Here is a 21,788-nt window from a genome sequence, read left to right as displayed (position 1 = left end):
GTGGACAATCATTCACAATCTCCACAAGAGTCAGACTTTCAAGCTGAACCCCCCTCTCACCAGGACCAGAGGAAGAAGTGAGGTTGGATGAAGTGTGCACATAACTGCTTTTAGGAATCACCACCGCCCTTCACATCCCATCTCACAACTCAGGGTGTCGTGACAAATCTCCCTTTTACTCCGGCAAAGGGCTGCATGCGGCTGAGGCCAGTTCAGCAGAAAAGCAATGTGGATTACTTGCGGTGCCTGCCTTTTTTCCTTCCTCCAAGTAATTGTTGAGAAATTGTAGGCCGCGCAAAGGCATAATCACCACCAAAAGCAGTTAAGGGATCATAAAAATGAAAGGAATCTTTGAGAGGAGAGACGGACGGACAGACTTATTCCAGCGCACACCCCTTGCCAGCGCTCATATTCCAAAAAATCAGTTGGAATGCCTGCCGAAGACGAAATGCTCCCAGAAGTGATTTTAGGGTATCGTGGTGTTGTCTTTGTTCTTGATATAAGGCTTAAATTCTTGGTCGGTTCAGCAGGGCTCATACCGAACACTTAATGGCAAAAAGGAGAAGAAGAAAAAAAACGTTCAAATTTTCAGCCCTCTGCCTGTTTCACACCGTCACTGACGTGCTGAAGGAGGGAAAAGAAAATATTCAAAAACCTCAAAAAGGCAGCAATCGACAAATACTACACATCTAACATACTATTAGAATGACATAGCAAACGAGATATTGAGACTCTAACCCACACAAACACATCCAGACATGGAATCCCATCCAGATTCAAAACTGGTCGGATAAAACCTATCTTTTCCAGCAGCTTTGCAACTGATGCAGGATCTCGGCCCTTTCTTACACCATCACCACCACTTCAAAACTCGAGCACTGAAAAATCCCTGGCCCCAGAGCTCTATCTTTTTGTCCGCTCCTGGCCGAGAAGAGTTAGCAAGCGAGTGCTGCACAAACAGCCTCATTGTGCCATGACAGACGGCCACAGACAGCTGTCACACATTTATTCTAATTGCCCCTTCGTCACTGCGAGCACTTCAGCCGCGGTCATTCACTACAGAGCACCAGGAGAGTGAGTTATAAAATGCTCTGCATCCCCAAGTGTGATTGTGAACTCAGTTTGACGAAGCTCATTGTTGTGGTCAGGGGACGAACGCAGGGTTATCCCCGTCTACTGCTTCGGTTACTTCTGAGCAGCCCTCTAAATCACAGGCCTGGGTTGTCTCATCTTGCACAATGCCCGAGAAGGGAATTAGGCTTGTAAACACTGGGCCGAAGCCTCTAAATTATTCGAAATCCACTGACGTCACCTCAAGGGCACCATATGTTTTGGTCAGGGTGTATTTACTAGGAAGTGTTGAAAGGAAGCCATAAGACTTGGTGTGGTTGGGTCTGGTGAACATGTGCATTTGACAAAGAAGGCAGCTGTCTGTTCAAGCACACCACACTGCCTGGTCTGAGGGTAACGCTGCAATTTTTCCTTTTTTTTTTTAAATCCCCCGACCCTCCCCTTACTCAACCTAGTTCATCTCGTCGACGAATTGTCCTGCAAATGATTCCCAGATGCCCGGCTACCCACATTCCGAAGAGAGCCACTCCACCCCCTCTTCACCAGCACACCAACACTGTCCCTCTTCTCCTTGGACGTCAGTAGGGGAAAACACAACACAACACAAACACACACACACACACACACACACACACACACAAAATCATTTTACAGAAGGGAAAAACCCACTCAAAGCCGGGTGGCGTTTTAAAATTAATATTCCATTTTATTACAAAAAAACAGAGTTAGAGATCCCATCTTACGCAACGTTAAGACAAGACGTGAAGTGCTCACGACTCGGGAGACTAAGGAGCACAGCTATTCTCACGGCTGACATTTCTATGCAAAGCCTCTTCCCACATGCAAACCGCTTCCCTCCCTGCACCACAGAGATCGGAGCTTAATACTGCCATCGTGTGTGATCCAGGCACAGCCATATACATGGACACACACACACACACACAGAAAAACAAAACACATATATGTCGACTATGATAGAATTGGCCTGATGGAGGTACTTCACCTGTATCCGACTATCTGCTTCATCATCAGATGCAGAACCATCACAGGGGTGACACAAACCAGTGCTTCACAATTACAGGATTGAGGTGAGGGAGAGGGAGAGGTCACTTAATCTTGCCTTTTAACTTACTGTGCCAAGGGACGAGAGAAAAGCTCTAGCTATTAACAGGATGTGTCAAGTCTACTTTATCACATTATGTACAAATAGCTTTTCTTCAAAATGCAGAAACAAAAGACAGAGGAGAGAACAGGTCATGAGATTGAACTATCTACAGCAGAAGTACAGTACAGTAAAATTTTCATGGTATAAAAATATATTACAAATCTCCAGGAATATTTACAGTGACAAGTTTTTCTACAAATACAAAGTTCTACATAAGAATTCATTGTGTAGGAAAAGCAAAAAACGCTTTCTCAATCCTATGTGTTCTACAGAAAAAAAAAACATATTCAAAAAAAGACAAGCTCTTGACAAAACTTCAGCACCAGATACGTTTTTTTTTGTTTCATAGTTTTAAGGAAAACCCTCAAAATAAAGTCACTGCATACTTTGGCAAACTAAAAAGAAAAGATTGACACAAAAATTGAACAACAAAACAAAGAACAGAGGAGGGAGGGAATCAAAACACAACAAATATCGAACAAACAAAATGAAACAAATGAAAAAGAGAAACCCTCCTGTTTTGACTGTTCTGGTCATTCACGTCACACCACGGACATCAGCAGGACACGACACGGGCCTCCCACCGGGCCTAGAAGAACATCCTGGGGCAAGAGAGAGAAAAACCGAGAGTCCGGGAGCGTTAGTCCAAGCACTGGCACACGCGTCCCATTTGGAGCACAAGCAGGGAGCGCTGGCCGGGGTGAGTGCCGGCCGGCTGCTGAACCCAGCCGTGGGGGAAAGGGCACGACCTCGGGGAATTCTAGAATGCGGGTTTCTGGGAAAAGCTAAGCCAGTTGAGGTATGATGGGGGGGGGGGGGGGGGTTTTGTTTTTAAACTGGGGCAGCAGAGTGCCTAGGAAGTTCCTGAATGCACACTGCACATGTGGAGGGCCTTACAGGTTGTGCTGTTGAGTGGGGGTGTATGCATGGATACATAGGCTTCCGCCCACAGTAGAGTGTGCATTCAACAGTATTCTCAGGATGCTTCAAATACCAGCTTACTGGGGGGCATCAAATCCTCATACATATAGCCTCCATACAAATTCACCTTAAAACAATGCGGTCATCTTATTTACAACCACTCACATAATACTAATTAGAAAATTGACAAGGGAATTGACATTTAACAAGGTGCAGAAATTAATGTATTTTGGATTATCGACACACGGATTAACTACACACAAGGCCAATGCAGTGAAAAGTACTCCAATTAAAGAGCGTGTGTGTTATTAGGGCCATAGTTGGCTTTAACGGCATTCCTGATGCTCCCTGTGTTAAACGGCAACACTCCAACTTCCAGTGAGGGGTGCCATCTGCTGGCAAAGAGTTGCAACTGCCAGCAAGTGTAAACAGCTGTGACCCATGGAGTCCCTTTGGAGGACTACTGTCTACAAGCGTGATAGCATGAATTGATTAATTGGTCATGGGTCTCTGACCATATATACAGGACTGGACAGTGACTCCTCTGGGAGTTTACTCAGTCCAGGAAGACGTCCATTGTAGACTGATACTTTTCTTTAGTAAGTTTAATAGAAGATTTTAATAATGATTATTTTTGTGCGATTGGGTGCTAATTAAAAACAGATTGGTTGCAGCAGCATTTACAAAAACTTCTGGAAAGCTCTAGTGTGAGTAGGGTTGGGTATCGTTTGGGTTTTATCCGATACCGGTGCTAAATTGATACTTTTAAAACGGTGCCGGTGCCGAAAAGGTGCCTGAACCGGTACTTTGTTTTTAAAATGTTTTTAATTAAAATGGTCTAAAGCATGAATTGCTTTTTTTTTATTGATAAGACAAATTTGAACATGAAATTGAACTGTTATATTCAATTTACTATCAATATCTCATTGCTCCTACGAATAATATATTTAAATGTTAAAACAGCTTGCCATGCATGCACACACAATGGTTAGCTCTGCTTTCAAGTTTACCCAGTGTAGGCGGTTTGCCATAAGGTATGTTAAAACAGCTTGTCATAGAATAAATGCCAGTTAGCGCATTAGCAAGGATATTGTGTAACTGTCCTACTGTTGATGTTTCATAGCCTTTTGCTTGTGTGTAGTTAGGCCCACTGCTAGATTTTGACAGGAGCTCGCGATATCGCTTTAAAGTAAGCTACTTGGGCTCACGCAAGCTGTCAAACACGGTCCACTCGCCTATGTGGTGCACCCCTCTGGTTTATACATCCAGTGTTTATGTTAGCTAACTGTATCTGGATGTGTTGCTATCAGAGCAAGGCGTTAGAGATGGCGCATGACATGCAGTGATGCCTCGTAAAAAAAAAAAAAAAAGGCACCGAAATGAGGCACAGAAATCCACTTTGTTATTCGATGCGGCACCGGTGCCACATTAGAACCGTGTTTCGGTGCCCAACCCTAAGTGTGAGTCAGTGTGTGTGTGTGTGTGTGTGTGTGTGTGTGTGTGTGTGTGTGTGTGTGTGTGTGTGTGTGTGTGTGTGTGTGATTGAGAGTCTACATGCATTTATAAGAATTCATTTTCAGCACCTTGTTCGAATCAAGTATTCAGTGGACAGTTGGTCAAGGTATACATTTCTTCTTTTATGTGGGTAATGTGTGAGTGTGGGTACTCTGTGTGTGTGTGTGTGTGTGTGTGTGTGTGTGTGCATGCATGCATACATCCTGTGTGATGGGCTAGTAGAACTATTTAAAAACATTAGTTAAGAGATGCAATGCTTAGGTTTTGGGGCTTCATTTGACTGTGAATGTGCACATGAGCTCATGGCTGAAGTGGCGTCTCACCTGTAGATGTTGGGGTCCAGCAACACGGCTGTGTCCTGAGGCAGCTGGGAGAGGTGCACCACTTTGGTCTTGAGCTGTGGCCGATCGCTCTCGCTCACCCACGCGTCCGGCAAGCTGCGGGAGAGGACCGAGCAAAACGGGGGTCAAACGGTCAGAATGTGTTCTTTAATTGAACAATCTAAGCCTGGACTACCAATGAGTTGTTTTAAAGAGAGAAATACTCCCACACACACACAATCAATTTTAAATCTTTCCACACCACACCGCCTACGAGACACATTTATCCCTAACTCTGTACGTAACCCCACTAGAGAAGCCCGGAGGTTGTTGATCAACGGCCACCAACCGCCCCTCCACACACGCCTCTTTTCCACTTTTGGGCCGATTCCACGAAAGACAGTTGTTTGGGTTCGACTTGTTTTCATGACCCAGAAATGTACGCTTGAAAAGAAAGCGTCTCCCGGGAGGCACAACTTTTCTGTGTTATCGCTCCGCCCGACAGGCATTCCTCAGGCGCAGATTGATGGCTGCCTCAGAATAGAAGTTCCCAGGAGGAGAGAGCGTGCACGCCGGTCTTGAACAGGAGGAGAAAAACCGCACCAACAAGAAGATCGCACAGCAACCACGCACAAACACTACCCGAGACGAACGAGTTGCTACTTTGACCACACACACACACACACACACACACACACACGAAAAGTGCCTCCTGGATGCTTCTAATGAGAACAACATTGGATTTGAGGGGAGTGCAGGAATGCTGATGCTAGTAGAACCCTGTTCAAACTCAATCCCAGCTATGCACTTGGGGTTTTCTTTTAAAGAGATAAACATTTTTTGCTCCAAGTATTATTGGTCATCTAAGGGTGATGGGGGGGCACTTGGTTTCCACTCAGGAGAGTCTTGGAGAGGTGTACTGGCCAGACATCAAGGCAAACCTCTTGCTCACTCTTTCCTCCCATCTCACTCTCGAAAACACATTCTGGTTGTTTTCAGCCAGGAGAAACTTCTCGTTGTGAGGACTCAGGACTCAGGACATAGAGTCTCTGGACACAAGAGGACCAGCAGGTAGAGAGACAGAGGGAGACAACGCAGTAAAGAGAGGAAGAGTGAGGGTGAGAGAAAGAGAGAGGGAGAAAGATGAACAATGAGAGGGGGTAGAGAGAGAATGAGAAAGAAAGTGACAGAAATCCAAGAAAGACACTAAAGGGACCACATACATTTTCTGCCATGGACACACATGGAACTCGGTCACTCTGACACTGATAAACGAGGCACAAAGCACATTCAAAAAGGGCCGTCCGGCAGGCGCTTTCTGACCAGTGGTGCGTTTCCTGGGGATCAGGCACCAGAGGTGGGTATGTAGCCTCTTGCCTGCGGTGAGTCAGTCCAGCTGCTCTTCGAAATCGAATGCTAGAGGCCGCTTGCCTGACCCCTCAGAAATGCAATATTCTCCTCAGGAACTGGGACCCATAATTCTCACTGACAGGTATACAAGACCTAGCCTTGAGGGGAGGGCTCATGCATGGGGAGGTGTTTGTGTGTGTGTGTGTGTGTGTGTGTGTGGAGACCACAAGAGGGAGGGGAACAGTACAAAAAAAGGGCTGTTTGTCCTACTCTCTCCACCCATCTCTTTCTCTCTCCCTTCTCGAACTCTTTCTCTCCTCTCTCTCTCCTGCCTTCTAACCGTCAGACCAAGAGCTCTTTCGCAGATAGCTCTGAGAAGGCCCGTAGATATTTTCCCCATGTTGGGTTGGCCAAGCGGAGAGAGGAAGTGCGGAGTGTTTTTGGGGTCAATCCATCAGCCTTGCCGTGAGCCCCACCACATCACGGCGAGGGGCTACGAGAGACAGGGGGGAGAGAGAGAGAAAAAATATCAGGCATTCCTCACTATTTCTTTGGAGAGAGGACGCCGAAAGAGCACATAAATATTGCCTTATGGGAGAAGCTGCCAAGATCCTCGGAGTTAAGGGTTGAGGGAAAAAAAGAGGATGTTCTGTTTCCATCAATTGCTTTTTCCGCGAAAATCGCTCGGCTTTCTTGGTGAAGAATGAAGGGTTCCGCAGGGCCTGGCTGCCGACGCTAGCAGGCCAGTGGGCTAACCCGCTGATGGAGAGGCACATCGTCTTCTCCGCAAACCAGCGTGCGGTCCACTCTGTGGGGAGACCCGCCGCCCATCATCCTGACAGAATGATGAGTGGAGTGATGGATATAGAGCTCGATGAAAGACAAAAAGAGACTCGAGGCCGCACTGATAATGCGTAGAGGGGCCTGGCAAAGGACTTCGTAGGCTGATAGCCCAGACAGTACAAGTGAAAAACACATGCTACCCGAGCATGGGGGACATGAGCCTTCAGACAGGTCCATTCACTTCTATCACACGAGGCTGAAACAGGTCCATCGTGACAGCTGAGCGTCTTTCAACACAGCCATATGTCTGAACTAACTGGCTCGATTTCAATGCAAAATTGTAGGATGCTAAAAACATGTAGCTACATCCCATAGCACATAAAAACATGTAGTTACATCCCATAGCACATAAGGATATCATTGCAGGATGCTAAAAACATGTAGTGACATCCCATAGCACATAAGGATATCATTGTAGGATGCTAAAAACATGTAGTGACATACGTGTCAATTATCAGTAGGCTTCTTACAAGTATACTGTTACGGAAACAGGCTGCGGTCTACATGACTGTTTTATAACATGTAGACACAAACAAGAACACAAGCTGATTTGGGCTCTGCTCAGTGGCTGGGGGTTGGCTCACTGGAGTGGAGCTGAGGAGTGTGCCCAGGAACAGGAACTGGATTGAGCTGGTACCGCCTGAGCGCTGGCACCATCATGCAACATTCAGCTGAAGTGGCGTTACATCAATGGCTGACCACAGCCAGATCCGCTTAAGATTATACATCTGTGTTTGTGCGTGTGAGTGTGTGTGTACATGCACATATTAAGTGTGGCCACTTTCTCTGTAATGCATGTGTGTTCATGCCTCTTTCAAAGATTCTGTGCATGTGAATATGTGAGCGCATTTGTGTGTGTGTGTGTGTGTGTGTGTGTGTGTGTGTGTGTGTGTAAATGTGGCTGTAGGGATCTTTCAGAGATTTTGTGTCCCCCTTTCAAAATGTGTGTGTGTGTCCCTTTCAAAGTGTGTGTGTGTGTGTGTGTGTGTGTGTGTGTGTGTGTGAGTGACTCAGCAGTGAGCCGGCCAGACCCCACACACAGAGCACAGACTCCAGCTTCCTTCCTGACTCACAGCCGGCTCAACAGCTGACATTTTGGGAGGCAAAATGGTGGAGAGGCCAGGGGTCTGAGACTCTCCCACTCCTTATCTCTCTCTCTCCCTCCCGCTCCCCCCCCCTCTCCTTATCTCGCTCTCTCTCTCCCCTTCCATCTTTTTCTTCTTCTCTCTACTCACATGTCCTCAGGAGTCCAGTGTAGGAGAACCTTCACCTTCCCAGAATCCTCTTTCCGCCTGGCGATCACCTGAGACAAAAAAAAAAAAGCATAAATAAAAACATAAATAACGAAGAGAGACAAAGCCAACACCTAAATAATAGAAAGACAAGCAAGTCACCTAAACCCATACATTATAATAATATTTCACTTTTTAGCTCACTGATTTTCCTAAATGCCATGTTGTCATAAGAGACAGAGATAAGAGAGATATAGAGAGAGAGACAACAGTAAGAATGGTTGATTCCTTGTTGGCCTTGTTGGTTGAATTTCCCATTATCCTGCGTTCTTTAGAACGTATATTAACCATATGTTATTTGCACACCTACTGTATGAAATAGATCCATTTTTTTGGCCATATATTAATTCACCAAACTCATTGTGAAGTTTAAATGATCAGTCACATTGCATCCGAGCTGTAAAATACAGACGTTCAGGACATAGCAACATTGTAGCATATGACAGAGGTGGCTTTTAGCTAGTTGGATGTCAGTAAGCGAAGTAAAATAGCGATGTTTCAAAGATAAGGTTAATCAGAATCCTGGGATATGCCCGCTTGACAACAGGAGAGATGGAACTAACGACTGGCCTTTGGCCGTAGCAACCATCCATTTAGAACTAGTAACGGCAGTTTGTCCTGCAAGTTGAGAAATTAGTTTGATATGTGGCAAAAAGAAGTAGTTCTAGCCAACAAACAAGACAGTGTTAGCAATTAAAACGTTTACATTATAACAGGAAATGAACACAATGCAAGTGGCAACAGTGGAATAAGCAGGATAATGGACTCCATGGCGTTCGGTTCACAGAAATAAATGCACTTACGAGGTGCGGAACGCTTACTCGAAGCCTCAGCTGCGCGTCGGGCCGTTTTACCACCTCGAATGTGCATTCATTTCTGTGAACCGAACGCTGTGTCGTCCACTATCCCTTACTTGTTGAGCAGGAAGCTGATCTCGAGGAGGAACTTCAGCTATGTGTGTAGGGGTAGAGTCAGTGTTGTGGTCAGGCTCCATAAACAGTCTGGCTTAGCCTGTGTGTGTGTGTGTGTGTGTGTGTGTGTAAACTCCTTGGTGTGAATGTGTACGAGCCGGTTTGCCTGTGTGAGATAGGAGAGCGTGCGTGTGCGTGTGTGTGTGTGTGTGTGTGTCTGTACGTAGGAGGGCCACTGAGCTGCCAGCCACTTTATTAGCTCTTTAATTAATCTTTCACAGGGGTGAGCTCCAGTCCCATGGGCCTGTAACTACAGAAGCCTGCTGCGGACACAAATAGACCACAGTCCTCTGGACACGCACATACAACTGTGATTTTAAGCTTATTAAAGTCTTAAGAGCTATTAAAGAAAGACAGTTTATATTTAGAGAAATTAGGAATTATGAATAAGGAAGAATTTGTGAGTGTTGCGGGATTTGTCCTCATTTATCAAGTAAAGCAGAGCATTACAGGGGGGATGCCAAGCCGGCCGTCAGGCTGGTCACTCTGTGGGAGGGACGCAGTGGTGGGAGTTGCAGAGGTATGTGGACGGCTCAGGAGATTTGGTCTGATTCTGAAGGAAATTATTAGACAAGGGGAGCCCTGCCTTTGTCTAGTGCAGCCAGAGGTCTGGACACTGTAAACAAATCCCTAATGTTTTGTTTTTCTGTGTGTCTGTAAGAAGATGTGTGGGTGCAAAATAATTGCAAGCGCAACTACTCATCTATACTTCTAAACTAAAAAAGATTAAAAAAGGGTAAAAGATGGAATTACTGAACAACTTAACATGTACCAATGTACCAATGATGGGGCTCACACACACACACACACACACACACAGGCCTACTAGTTACCTAGTAGTGGTTTAGACTCCACACTGAAGGAGTGTTTGTGGGACAGTTGGGGCTCTGGTGCCCCCTGGTGTTCACTCGGCAGTACTGACTCTTACCGTGCTGTGGAAGACTACGCTGTGGCCGTTGCCCAGGCTCTCGATGTGGGTGGCCAGGTTGAGGCAGATGGCTCGGTGCCGGATGGCGTCCATCGTCTGGGCGTCGAAGAAGTCGTGTGGCCGCGCTGCGGGAAGGACAGAGACTGTGCGGTGAGAGAAGGGGAACGTTAAAAGAGCTGGACACGTTTAGACGAGAGGGAAGCCATGGCTTACTAGGTGCTTCCTACTACAACCCTCAAGCCAGCAATTTAAGACCTTCTCTCAGCTCTTAGGTATCTCTGGGGCTTTATTGTTTGTGTACATCTCACTGAATGAGTTGTTACCGACATTAAAGGAAAAGGCTTTAAAATCTAAACCTAATCACAAACGTTGATGACTGATTGATTACACTGCTTCGACACATTAAAATGATCTAAACAGTGTGCAACTGCTGTGCTCATTCAAGTGTGTGTGTGTGTGTGTCTGTGTGTGTCTGCCACAGTGCTGCTGGGAGGCCAAGTGCAGTCTTGCCCAGCTGAAGTGTTTCCGAGGCCTGGTGCGCGCAGACACACACACACACACACACACACTCGGTGACCACATCAAAACACTGGCACTGCAGCAGTTAGTCTCCAGCAGCCAACTTCCTCTCATAAGCACATAACCTCACACACACTCATTCACCTTCACCTTCACCAACACACACACACACACACACACACACCCCTTCACCAACACACACACACACATTCACCTTCACCAACAAACACACACACACACTTGTTTTTTCATCCAACTATGGCTGTGGTCCACCTTATCGGTTATCTCCCCTGGTGCTAACACGCATGGTGGTTTGGAAGTGCCGTCATTCCCCTGGGGATCAATAAAGTATCTATCTATCTATCTATCTATCTATCTCTCATAACAAATCCACACCAGCCAGCCTGTGAGATGATAGCAAATCTACACCAGCCAGCCTGTGATGATAGCAAATCCACACCAGCCAGCCTGTGAGATGATAGCAAATCTAACTGAAGGAATCGATCGGTGTCCCCCACTCTTGTGTCTGTGTCTGACCCAGTGGAATAAGTGTGCAAGGACCCTTAACCCTTAAAAAGGAGTACCGTCACACCGGTGTGATGGAAATGTTGAGAAATGAACGTTCTAAAGAATATCTGGGTTCATTAAATTCAACATAGAATTTTAGAACCTTCAATTGTTGCAGAACTTAGAATGTTCAAAAACCTACACCTTTAAGGGTTAAAGGAAAAGGCTTTAAAATCTAAACCTAATCACAAACGTTGATGACTGATTGATTACACTGCTTCGACACATTAAAATGATCTAAACAGTGTGCAACTGCTGTGCTCATTCAAGTGTGTGTGTGTGTGTGTGTGTGTGTCTGTGTGTGTCTGCCACAGTGCTGCTGGGAGGCCAAGTGCAGTCTCGCCCAGCTGAAGTGTTTCCGAGGCCTGGTGCGCGCACACACACACACACACACACACACACACACACACACACACACACACACACACACACACACACACACACACACACTCGGTGACCACATCAAAACACTGGCACTGCAGCAGTTAGTCTCCAGCAGCCAACTTCCTCTCATAAGCACATAACCTCACACACACTCATTCACCTTCACCTTCACCAACACACACACACACACACACACACCCCTTCACCAACACACACACACATTCACCTTCACCAACAAACACACACACACACTTGTTTTTTCATCCAACTATGGCTGTGGTCCACCTTATCGGTTATCTCCCCTGGTGCCAACACGCATGGTGGTTTGGAAGTGCCGTCATTCCCCTGGGGATCAATAAAGTATCTATCTATCTATCTATCTATCTCTCATAGCAAATCCACACCAGCCAGCCTGTGAGATGATAGCAAATCTACACCAGCCAGCCTGTGATGATAGCAAATCCACACCAGCCAGCCTGTGAGATGATAGCAAATCTAACTGAAGGAAGCGATCGGTGTCCCCCACTCTTGTGTCTGTGTCTGACCCAGTGGAATAAGTGTGCAAGGACCCTTAACCCTTAAAAAGGAGTACCGTCACACCGGTGTGATGGGAATGTTGAGAAATGAACGTTCTAAAGAATATCTGGGTTCATTAAATTCAACATAGAATTTTAGAACCTTCAATTGTTGCAGAACTTAGAATGTTCAAAAACCTACACCTTTAAGGGTTAAGAGTGATGAATCACTAGGACTAGAAGAGTGAAGAGAAAAACACCCAGTAACGTTTGATTCAAAAGAAAAGACCTCATCCAGGAGCAGACAAGAGAAAAAGAGGAGACAGAGGAAGAGAACCTTTCAGGACACGAGTGCTGTGGGTAAAGTGGAGAGAGAGACAGAGAGAGTGAGACAGACAGACAGACAGAGAGAGAGAGACAGGGATGGACACATACGCAGCGAGCGTCGGCGTTTGTTCTTCAGCTTCCTCCGTTTGTTGATGCCTGCTTTGGAGGGCGACTCCTCCTTCAGTTTGGCCTGACTGGACATCTTGGAGGAGTTCTGCTGGCTGAAGTGGGTGGGCACGTGGCGCGCTAGCCCCCCCTGGGAGGCAAAGGTGGCATTGCAACCCCCAACCACACACTGTTGAGGAAAGAAGGGGATTCAGAAAACTTCTATGACAGAGTTCCTAGCGGTGTTCTTTTGACGCACAAAAAACAGGTACAGGTCAGTTCTTCAATTTCTTAAATTTAGTGAATATTTCTTAAATGGTGCAGGATAAAATAATTAAATATAAATTTACAGAGTAAATAGTACATTTAATTTTTATAGTGCTTTTCAGACAGGATCACAAAGTGCTTCACCAAAAAGGTGCATGAAAAATAAAAAATAAATAAAACGGATACAATTAAACATAATTTAAACAAATAAAATGAGCAGTCTTATTTACCTTGAAGGGCTTGTCTCCGCTGTGGGATAGCATGTGTCTCTGAAGCCAGCTCTGGCTGGTGGAGGGAGTGTTGTACACCTTACAGCCTTTCCATAGGCACACAAACACCTGCAAAGAGAAAGACAAAGACACACACACACACACTTGAATGTCAACCAGTAGCTCACTACCACCTGTACGCCTGTGCTAGTGTGTGTGTGTGAGTATGTGATAGTTATGCATGAGTGAGTGTGTATGTGTGAGGGAGTGTGTTTAAAGTTTGCACAGAGACAAAGTTAGCCTGAAGCAACTCGCGCCCGAGTCAACATTATACACAACTCCAACAACCTCTGGCATGAAGGTATAGTTTTTTTTTTCATGCTAAAGGTTAAAAAAAAGTCGTGAAAAAGTTCCACGCAGACAGGAGGAGGATGAAACGAGAATAGTGGGAACACAGGGAGCAGACAGAAGAGCTGACAACCATTTGAACTCGTGTCTGCAGCTGGGCTTTTTTTCACCGCCAAGAGCAGATACAGCGCTAGCAACCAGGTGGAGAGAGGAGAGAGCACATGATGGACAGATACAGAGACAGCAAGGGAGAGAAAGAGAGAGAGCGAGAGAGAGAGATAGCGAGCGAGCGAGCGAGCGAGAGAGAGAGAGAGAGAGAGAGAGAGAGAGACTGTGTGGGTCTGTTCAGCCCTCCTGAGACTGTGGTATGGAGAGTGAGAACAAGACAGAGAGAAGAGAACTAGTGAAAAGGTTATTGCAAGTAAAATATGTATGTGTGTCTGCATCTCTTTCTGTGTGTGTGTGTGTGTGTGTGTGTGTGTGTGTGTGTGTGTGTGTGTGTGTGTGTGTGTGTGTATATATATATATATATATATATATTTTATCCTTGTAAAGGCATACTCCTCCTGACTAACAAAAAAAGTGAGCAACTTGCAGAACACGATGCTACAAGCACTGTTCGATGCAAGCAGACCCACTCACATGTATACTTGTATAGCCCCAGGGAACAGAGGGATGCAGGGATGAGGAGAAGAGGCCATGAGAGCAACTGAGTAGAGAGGAAGACAAGCAACAACAAATGGAGAGAGCAATAAAAACACAGAAAGGAGGTCGAGTATGTCATGTGAGACTGCAGGACCGTTCTAAACAAACAGGCGAGCAGTGAGACAAACAGACAGACAGACAGGCACAGAGACAGAGACAGAGACAAACAGACAGACAGAGAGACAGACAGAGACAAACAGACAGACAGAGACAGACAGACAGACAGAGACAGACAGACAGACAGACTGACCCCTCCTCGCTGGCCGTCCACGTGTGTGCCGCGGATGTGTTCGGCCAGGTCGGGGCTGTTGCTGTACAGCATGTGGCACTGGTCCCAGCAGCACGGGTAGGACGAGGAGGAGCCCTTGGGGGCGGGGACCGCCGTGCCGCCGTGGCCGTTCATCATGGCCGGCGTGGAACGGCCGCTGGACGCTGTGCTCTCCAGGTCCATAAGAGTGCTGCTGATACTGAACACACACACACCACACACACACACATTACATGATTATTACAAGATCAGATAACAAGATCAGATAACACACAGAAAGCTCAATCAAGAACCTTCTCAAAACAACTGCGCTCACAAACGTGACAACACTTGTGTGATGCATAACGACCATGGTCTGCTAGTTTGTGTGGTCATGACAAAACATCTGCGGGCACTGTGAATCCCTGGTCATTACAAGGGCCATGTCAGGCCCAATGTCCAAAGCTCTGCTGATACTGAGGCCCTAAGACTTGACAGCTGAGCGTACACACACACACACACACACACACACACACAGATTGTGGACAGTGCTTACCAAACACAGAAACGTGCCTTCAGGACCACCGCTCTCCAGAGTGCTATTCTCCAGGCCTTTGTTTGCACCAGCACAGCCATGCCGAGTTACGCTGCTTACATAAAACACGCCTGCCTATTTACACTGGCCCAGACCACAGGGAGGCCCAGCGAGAGGCTCCCGGCCGCCTAAAGAGAGGGCCAGACCTGCAGCTGCACTGGACGCTCTGGGCTCGCGCTCAACCACTAGCAGAGATCGGCCAGCTGGGCCTTCGAGCAGCCCATACAACAGCGTCTCCCTCTTTTGTGCTCCGACTCTCTCCCGAGATCTTTTAAGGTCCGAGCCCTTCGTGTTCCGCGTGGCTTCTACACATACCAAACGGTCTCTAGCACTCTGGTCTCTGTCTCCTCTTATTACACTTTTCTCCATTTTTTTCCCCCTCTCACTCCTTTTGTGCTCTTTCTGCACGTGTAGCTCTCTGTCTCTCATTTGCACTTGTCCAGATCTTTCCACTTAGGATTTTTCACCCCCCCCCCCCCTCCCCTCTACTCTCTCCGTGCAGTAGTAATGTTATTGAAGGAGCGTGAAGAGGCCTAAATGGACTTGAATAGGCAGCAGCGGGGAGGGACGCGGCCCAAACTCAGCCCTCCGTCGTGGGCATGATTGGGGGGGGGGGGGGGGGCGGGTTGCTGATGGCTGGAAGCGAAGGAATAGAGGGATTTGGAGGATAGGGGGGGGAAAACAGAAGAAAGGAAGGGAGGGAGGGAGGGAGAGACTGGCTGGTGAGCTCACCCACAACAACAACAAGGAGGGAGAGAGATAAGAAAAAACCAGCGCGGCCCTTCGCTGGAGTCTCCGGCAGCTTCCATCTGCTGTGGCCCATTCAGAGGCAGCTAGCCGTGTCTGAGACACCGTGTGCTTCTGCTGGTGGTGGGTAGTGGCGGAGTGTGTGTGTGTGTGTGTGTGTGTGTGTGTGCGTGCATGACCGACCGCGTGGCTCTGGTCGGCCCTCGGCATCCTGGCGTCTTTAACACCCCACGCACTGCAGCAGGGGCTTGCACACTCACATGTGGTTTTGAAGGTGATGAACGAATGTTACAGGGCCTGCGAGTCAGCACATCTCCACCTGTCTGGCTTCCTGAGGACACGACACAATGTGTGCATCTGTGTGTGCGTGTGTGTGTGTGGTGGGCCAGACCTATGACCAGAGGCAGATGTCTGAAGGAGAGGACACAATTATGCCTTGAAACAACCACACTACAGCCCTCCAAGCTAGTGATTATCTGCGACTGTGAGCACACACATTCACTGTGTACGATCTCTACAGTGAGCTTGTTGGAGTGTATGAATGGGGCAGGAGAGAGAGAGAGAAAGAAAGAAAGAAAGAAAGAGAGAAAGAAAGAGAGAGAGAGAGAGAGAGAGAGAGAGAGAGAGAGAGAGAGAGAGAGAGAGAGAGAGAGAGAGAGAGAGAGAGAGAGAATAAAGACGCTTGATAGAGCTGTTGATATTCTTCTTTTGTTTATTTGTTCCTCCTTTGTTTCCACTGCTGTTATTCTTATACTTTCATGTTTCTTTTCACTTGCTTTGGCAGTACTCTGTGATGAGAGCAAAGCTTAAAAAAAGCTTCTTTGAGTGGAACTGAGAGAGAGAGAGAGAGAGAGAGAGAGAGAGAGAGAGAGAGAGAGAGAGAGAGAGAGAGAGAGAGAGAGAGAGAGAGAGAGAGAGAGAGAGAGAGATGCCAAGATGAAAACCCTGAATAGACAGAAGGAAGGCGGGCGAGCGAGACCATTGGTGAGACAGCCCATCTGTGTAACACAGGCAGCATGCTCCCACGCGTTCCTGTCCACCCATAAACAAGATGACGGGGTGCTACCGAGGCCAGCTCTCTGGCCACTAATTCCCCCTGTCCACCTCCCTCTCTCTCTCTCTCTCTGTCCACCCTGACCATCAGCCAAAACTGCTCCTTCTCATGGCTTTCATTACAGAACGGAAACACATGCACATGTGTGTGTGTGTGTGTGTGTGTGTGTGTGTCTACACGTCTGAAACAAGACATCGCATCTGACTCGACTTAGGCTCAGAGCGGTGCCTCCACTGGGCAGTTTTATGGGAGCGTCTCTCGCCTGGCCGGAGGGAGGGAGGGTGTGTGTGGAGACTGACAGGAGAGCTGCGCTGCACCTGGGGAACAGCAGGGGCCGTTCTGGACACATCTGGTTGTCCTAGTGCGTGTGAGCGTTTAGCGGCCAGCATGGCGCTCAGTGGGAGACCTCTGCACTGACCAGTGCATGGGCACGGCAGACAGTTGCAGGGTGGAGGGCAGACAAAAATGTGGTGTTAGGAGACATCTCAAAGGATTCAGGGAAAGGCCATTAAGCGCCGAAAACCTACATGATACAGTCCAGGTCCATCACTCGTATTGCACCGTTCAATATCGAATAAAAATGAGATCTTCAATCCCACTCCTTCGGTCTTGATATGACTTCATCTCTTTGCACTGTTCTTCTGTGAAGTCTGGCCTAGACTTCATCTTCACTGACTACACCAACCAACTCACTTGTGGGGAATTTGAAGGTGTAGCCAAATTAACTGTCTTTGACCTTTACTCCCTGAAGCAGCTGAGCAACGACTCGATTCAACAAAACCCGCTTACCTGAAACGTGAGAGCCTGACAATCTGTCAAAAGTGAAACTGAGGTCGTCTAATCCCCCCTTTTGAGCTTTGTCGTGATAAAGGCTCGGCGCTGGTGGCGAGGAGTTAAAGAGTGAAGCGGTTAGCATCCAGCAGTTAGCGCACAGCGTGTGAGCAAGCGTTATGCTTACCCATAACTCTGGAGACTCGCTGGCTTAACCACAGCTGCGCTTCCAACCACAGTTGCACTAATTACAAGAGCAGCAAGACAAACTGCCGGAGCATAGGGGGCACTGCCAGACAGGAGCCACTGACCACCACAGACCCAGCCTCCAGCACACATCACCAATATAACCACATACACAGAAAGCCTACATACAACACGCACACACACATATAGTCTGCCTCTGTAGTAAACAGACATGAAAGGCAATACATTAACAATCTTCCACTTCCATAAATGAATAAAAAGTATCATATAGGCCAGTGTTTCCCAAACTTTTTTTCTGGGGACCCACTTTTTAAAAATGACAGACTATCACGACCCAACTCGTGACTGTGGTAGTTAACAAACTAGATCCTAACGGAAAGCTGTTAGCTTTCCTAAGCTATATAAGGTATAAGCTAGGGGTATTACACAACATAAATTGTCACTATGCTATGCTGGAGACCCAAATAAAATCTCCTACGACCCACCTGTGGGTCGCGACCCAGTCTTTAAGAACCAATGATATAGGCCACACACCCACTTACTCACACACACACACACACACACACACGTACCAACACACAGACCCAACAATGAGAAATAAGACAGAGGATCTGGTTGAACATCTACATGTGTGCACATCCCCCCCCCCACACACCCCCCCCCAGTGGAGGGGCAGCTGTGGTGGGGCTCTGGCGTGGCGGCCGGATTGCTGCCAGGAGTGGGAACAAAAGTTACATTCAGGCCCTCCAGCTGCCCAAACAGCAGGGCTCAAGGCCTCCGCTCTCACACTCGCAGATCTGCAGCCCACTCCCCTCACGGCCCTCACGGACAAAGCCCCGGGACACGGAAACAGAGAGGACTCTCGCTCTCTCCCTCTCTGTCTGTCCGTTCGTCTCTCTCTCTCTCACCCTCTCTCTCTCTAGTCCTTTCTTTTTAAGAGTCTGCTCCCTGCCCCCCCCCCCTCTCTCCACTGTCTGGCCTCAGTCTCTCGTGTGACCAGCTTTCTGTGATTTATCTGTCTCCTATCCTCCTCAAATGGATTTTATTCTCTTTCATAGTGTATGTTAAGCCTGACAACACCCCTCCATTTTGTCATCTTTTCTCAGCTAGTGGCCCATCTCTCTCACTCTCCCTCTCTCATTATGTGCCACTGCCACTTTCTTCCTTCACAGAGTTTCTCTCTCCCCCCACCCATCTCCTCCATTTTCCTTCATGTAGGCTATACCTCCTTCTCTTTGTCCCTCTGACCATTCTTCATCTCCCCATGTTCTGTCCATCAACCTCCTCACAAACAAATCCATCCAATCTCTCCATCACAACCCAAGCATCTGAGCGACCCGCTGGGAGTGTTTAACAGGGAAGGGAAATGGGAAGAATTAGCTTCTCCCCAAAGCACTCTGGGAGGAGGAGGACGAGGGGCGGAAAAAAGGCAGCAACAGCTGCATCAGGGACAGTGGAGGGGCTGAATTATGTCCTCGCTGAGGCAGCTGACAAGCCAAGCAGAATCCAGTGGCTGACCCAAGGCTTCTGTCAAAAGGAGGCCAATTAAAAGACTAGCTGGCGTAACCCAGTCAAAACGTTCTGCGTCCTTTCCATATGCAGTGGGAGGCTAAACGCTAAAGTCTGAGAAAAATAGGCCAGCAGATAGAACCTACACTGTGATTTCACAGAATTGTGATGATCTAATGCCAAGTTCTTGACTTCTTGTATCTAGTATGGAGAAACGACATGTGTTTTGAGAAAAGTCTGCTTTGGCACTTCCCCATGTGACAGGTGCGGTTTAAATGTGTAGGAGTTTAAAGAGACTTCATTCTGTCAGTCGGTCTAGAAATTCCCGTAGCCTATGACTCGTTTGTGTAATTTGCCTGAATGACAGAACCGTTACTGTCAATGTATCATTTGAAGCTGACAATGCAGCTGTGATGTCCCATATGGCCAAATTTGAACACTTTTTTTCTTCAGCCATTAGGAGGCCGAGCAAAAAAAATAAAAAATAAAACTGTTTTTGACGACCACCTCGAAGGGGACATGACCAACAACTTGTCCCGGAATAAATTAAAAATGCACTTTTTTTCATTTTTGACGACTTATATGCATTTAGTGCAATGTATGTTTCTTACTCGTTCTGGCTGGGTTGAAGGATACATTTTCTACACAGAATTGTAATAGGTCGTGTAAATAAAAAGAAGGATAAACTTCACTCTACTCTAGTAGTGACAAAGGAAGTGTATAACGTTTTAAAACAGTCACTAATATCGAGGCATGCAATTTGTAAGCCTCTACCATCATCTGGTCTGTCTTCAAGCTTCATCACAACAAAAGACTATTTTTAGCTCCGTGCAAAATCATTTTGTTAGTCTATCGATGTAGGCTAAGCGACAGGATAAATAAGGAAATCAGAACGAAGGCCTACCTAAGCATATTATTTCCACAGTTCTGCAATTAATCAGCCCAATGGAAACACTGACATAACGAACATAAGTTCAATCGAACTTGAGAAACAAAAGGTAAAAACAGTCAGAGCTGAAAAAGAACTTTGGGGCCACCGTTAGGTCGACGCCGGAGGACAAGCCACAATGTATCTTGTTTAGCAACAATAGTAACTCAACTGAAGCGTTAACTTTAGCCATTATCGTGAATCAATCAGCAGCCCACATATGCACCATCAGTGCAGTGTCGCCGAAGTTGTGATGGAGGCTATATGTCTTAACTAATTACGCTTTCATGGGTGTACACAAACCTGTCTTCTGAATCCATTCTACTCAAAGGCTCTCCGTCGGACGAAGACATTTCTACGCTGGCTCGTCTCTTTATGCCATGATCGGTTTTATCCGTGCAATCATCGGCTTTACTCTTCATGCAGTCGCTTGGAGAGGACACGTTCTCTTCCCTTTGTTCTTGTTTCGGCTCCCCCGTCCCGTCGCCGGTGCCGTTGCAGCTCGCATGGCTTCTCTGCTCCGGACTTTTGCCGGATTCCGCAAGGTCACAATCCATATCATTTACCACATCGCTTTCCTCCTTAGCGATGACAGCTGTTGGTGTAGTTTCTGGGCAGACTTCGGGTACGGGCGATGGTTTCTCGTCCTCCTCTGTTGCTCCTTCTTGTCCACCGTTCACGTCCATTTTTACAGTGTCGTTTCCAACCGGTTCCTGTTCAGAGGCGAGGCCCTCTGCTTTCTGTTCGCTTTTCTCAGTTTCCAGAGTTCGATTTTGATCGCCTGGAGGAGAGGATTCCTGATCCGTGCCATCGGTGGAAGTGGTAGCCATTTTTAATCGTTAAAAGCTTTTCGATTTGTACCCCCACGAAGTTAAGCCAGAACGATAGTCTCTACGTGCGCTCTCGTTCCCCAACCAGCTTCGAGAGATGCACCACGAGAGGTTGAACAGGGACGTGAGAGGCGGAGACTCATGACGTAGCCATTTCGTTTGTGAATGTTTCCACGTGTTCTCAGTTTTAACAATACAACGGCGTCTTGCAGAAGTTAACACTTTTAGATTGAGTTTTAAATTGAGAAAAGTCGTGATTTTCAAAATTAACTATTGCTATGAAATTCGTTGACGTAAAGCGTAATCAATTATCTGCTCATAGATAGACCAGTGAATATGGTTGTTGTGAATATGGTTGTGAAATAGCCTGGGAATACCCATAAAGGTTGTAGTGGTTAAAACAAAACTAAAGGTACAAATATAACAGTTCTCAAGCATCAGCAAAAAAGAAAAAAGAATCAAAGCGTAGGCCAATGCCTTGAGTGGCCAAAGCAAGGTGTCTGCTCTGTGCGCATTTTACCAGCAGATGTCAATGTTGCATCATTGCCAAACTCAGCGGGTTGGTTAAACGATTTCTC

At 47.0% G+C, this 21,788-nt stretch overlaps 1 protein-coding gene across 2 annotated transcripts; it reads right to left on the bottom strand.

Moving 5' to 3' along the window:
• Positions 1-1,751: 1,751 nt before the first annotated feature.
• aebp2 (AE binding protein 2) lies at positions 1,752-21,333 on the bottom strand. Of its 2 annotated transcripts, none has more exons than XM_042079302.1 (8): positions 20,684-21,333; positions 14,573-14,789; positions 13,291-13,398; positions 12,797-12,983; positions 10,377-10,519; positions 8,421-8,488; positions 4,996-5,109; positions 1,752-2,838 (listed from the first exon to the last, which is right to left on the bottom strand). In XM_042079302.1, the coding sequence occupies exons 1-8, from the start codon at positions 21,208-21,210 to the stop codon at positions 2,826-2,828; spliced, it is 1,377 nt and encodes a 458-aa protein (XP_041935236.1). In that variant the 5' UTR covers positions 21,211-21,333; the 3' UTR covers positions 1,752-2,825. The 2 variants fall into 2 exon arrangements, with proteins under 2 accessions (XP_041935236.1, XP_041935237.1); XM_042079303.1 differs by having other exon boundaries at positions 10,377-10,501.
• Between the last annotated feature and the right edge of the window lie 455 nt (positions 21,334-21,788).

This window comes from Alosa sapidissima, chromosome 22, assembly GCF_018492685.1.
Source record: "Alosa sapidissima isolate fAloSap1 chromosome 22, fAloSap1.pri, whole genome shotgun sequence".
NCBI classification, from domain to species: domain Eukaryota; kingdom Metazoa; phylum Chordata; class Actinopteri; order Clupeiformes; family Clupeidae; genus Alosa; species Alosa sapidissima.
Note: the sequence above shows the minus strand (reverse complement) of the source record. Positions and strands in the feature narration are given on the sequence as shown.

Coding starts and splice junctions, on each gene's coding strand:
- aebp2 (XM_042079302.1), bottom strand. CDS start 21,210: ATGGCTACCACTTCCACCGATGGCACGGATCAGGAATCCTCTCCTCCA. Junction 8,489..10,376: donor GCGTAGTCTTCCACAGCACG/GTAAGAGTCAGT, acceptor TTTTTGTCTCAG/GTGATCGCCAGGCGGAAAGA. Junction 5,110..8,420: donor CACTGGACTCCTGAGGACAT/GTGAGTAGAGAG, acceptor CCTCTCCCGCAG/CTTGCCGGACGCGTGGGTGA.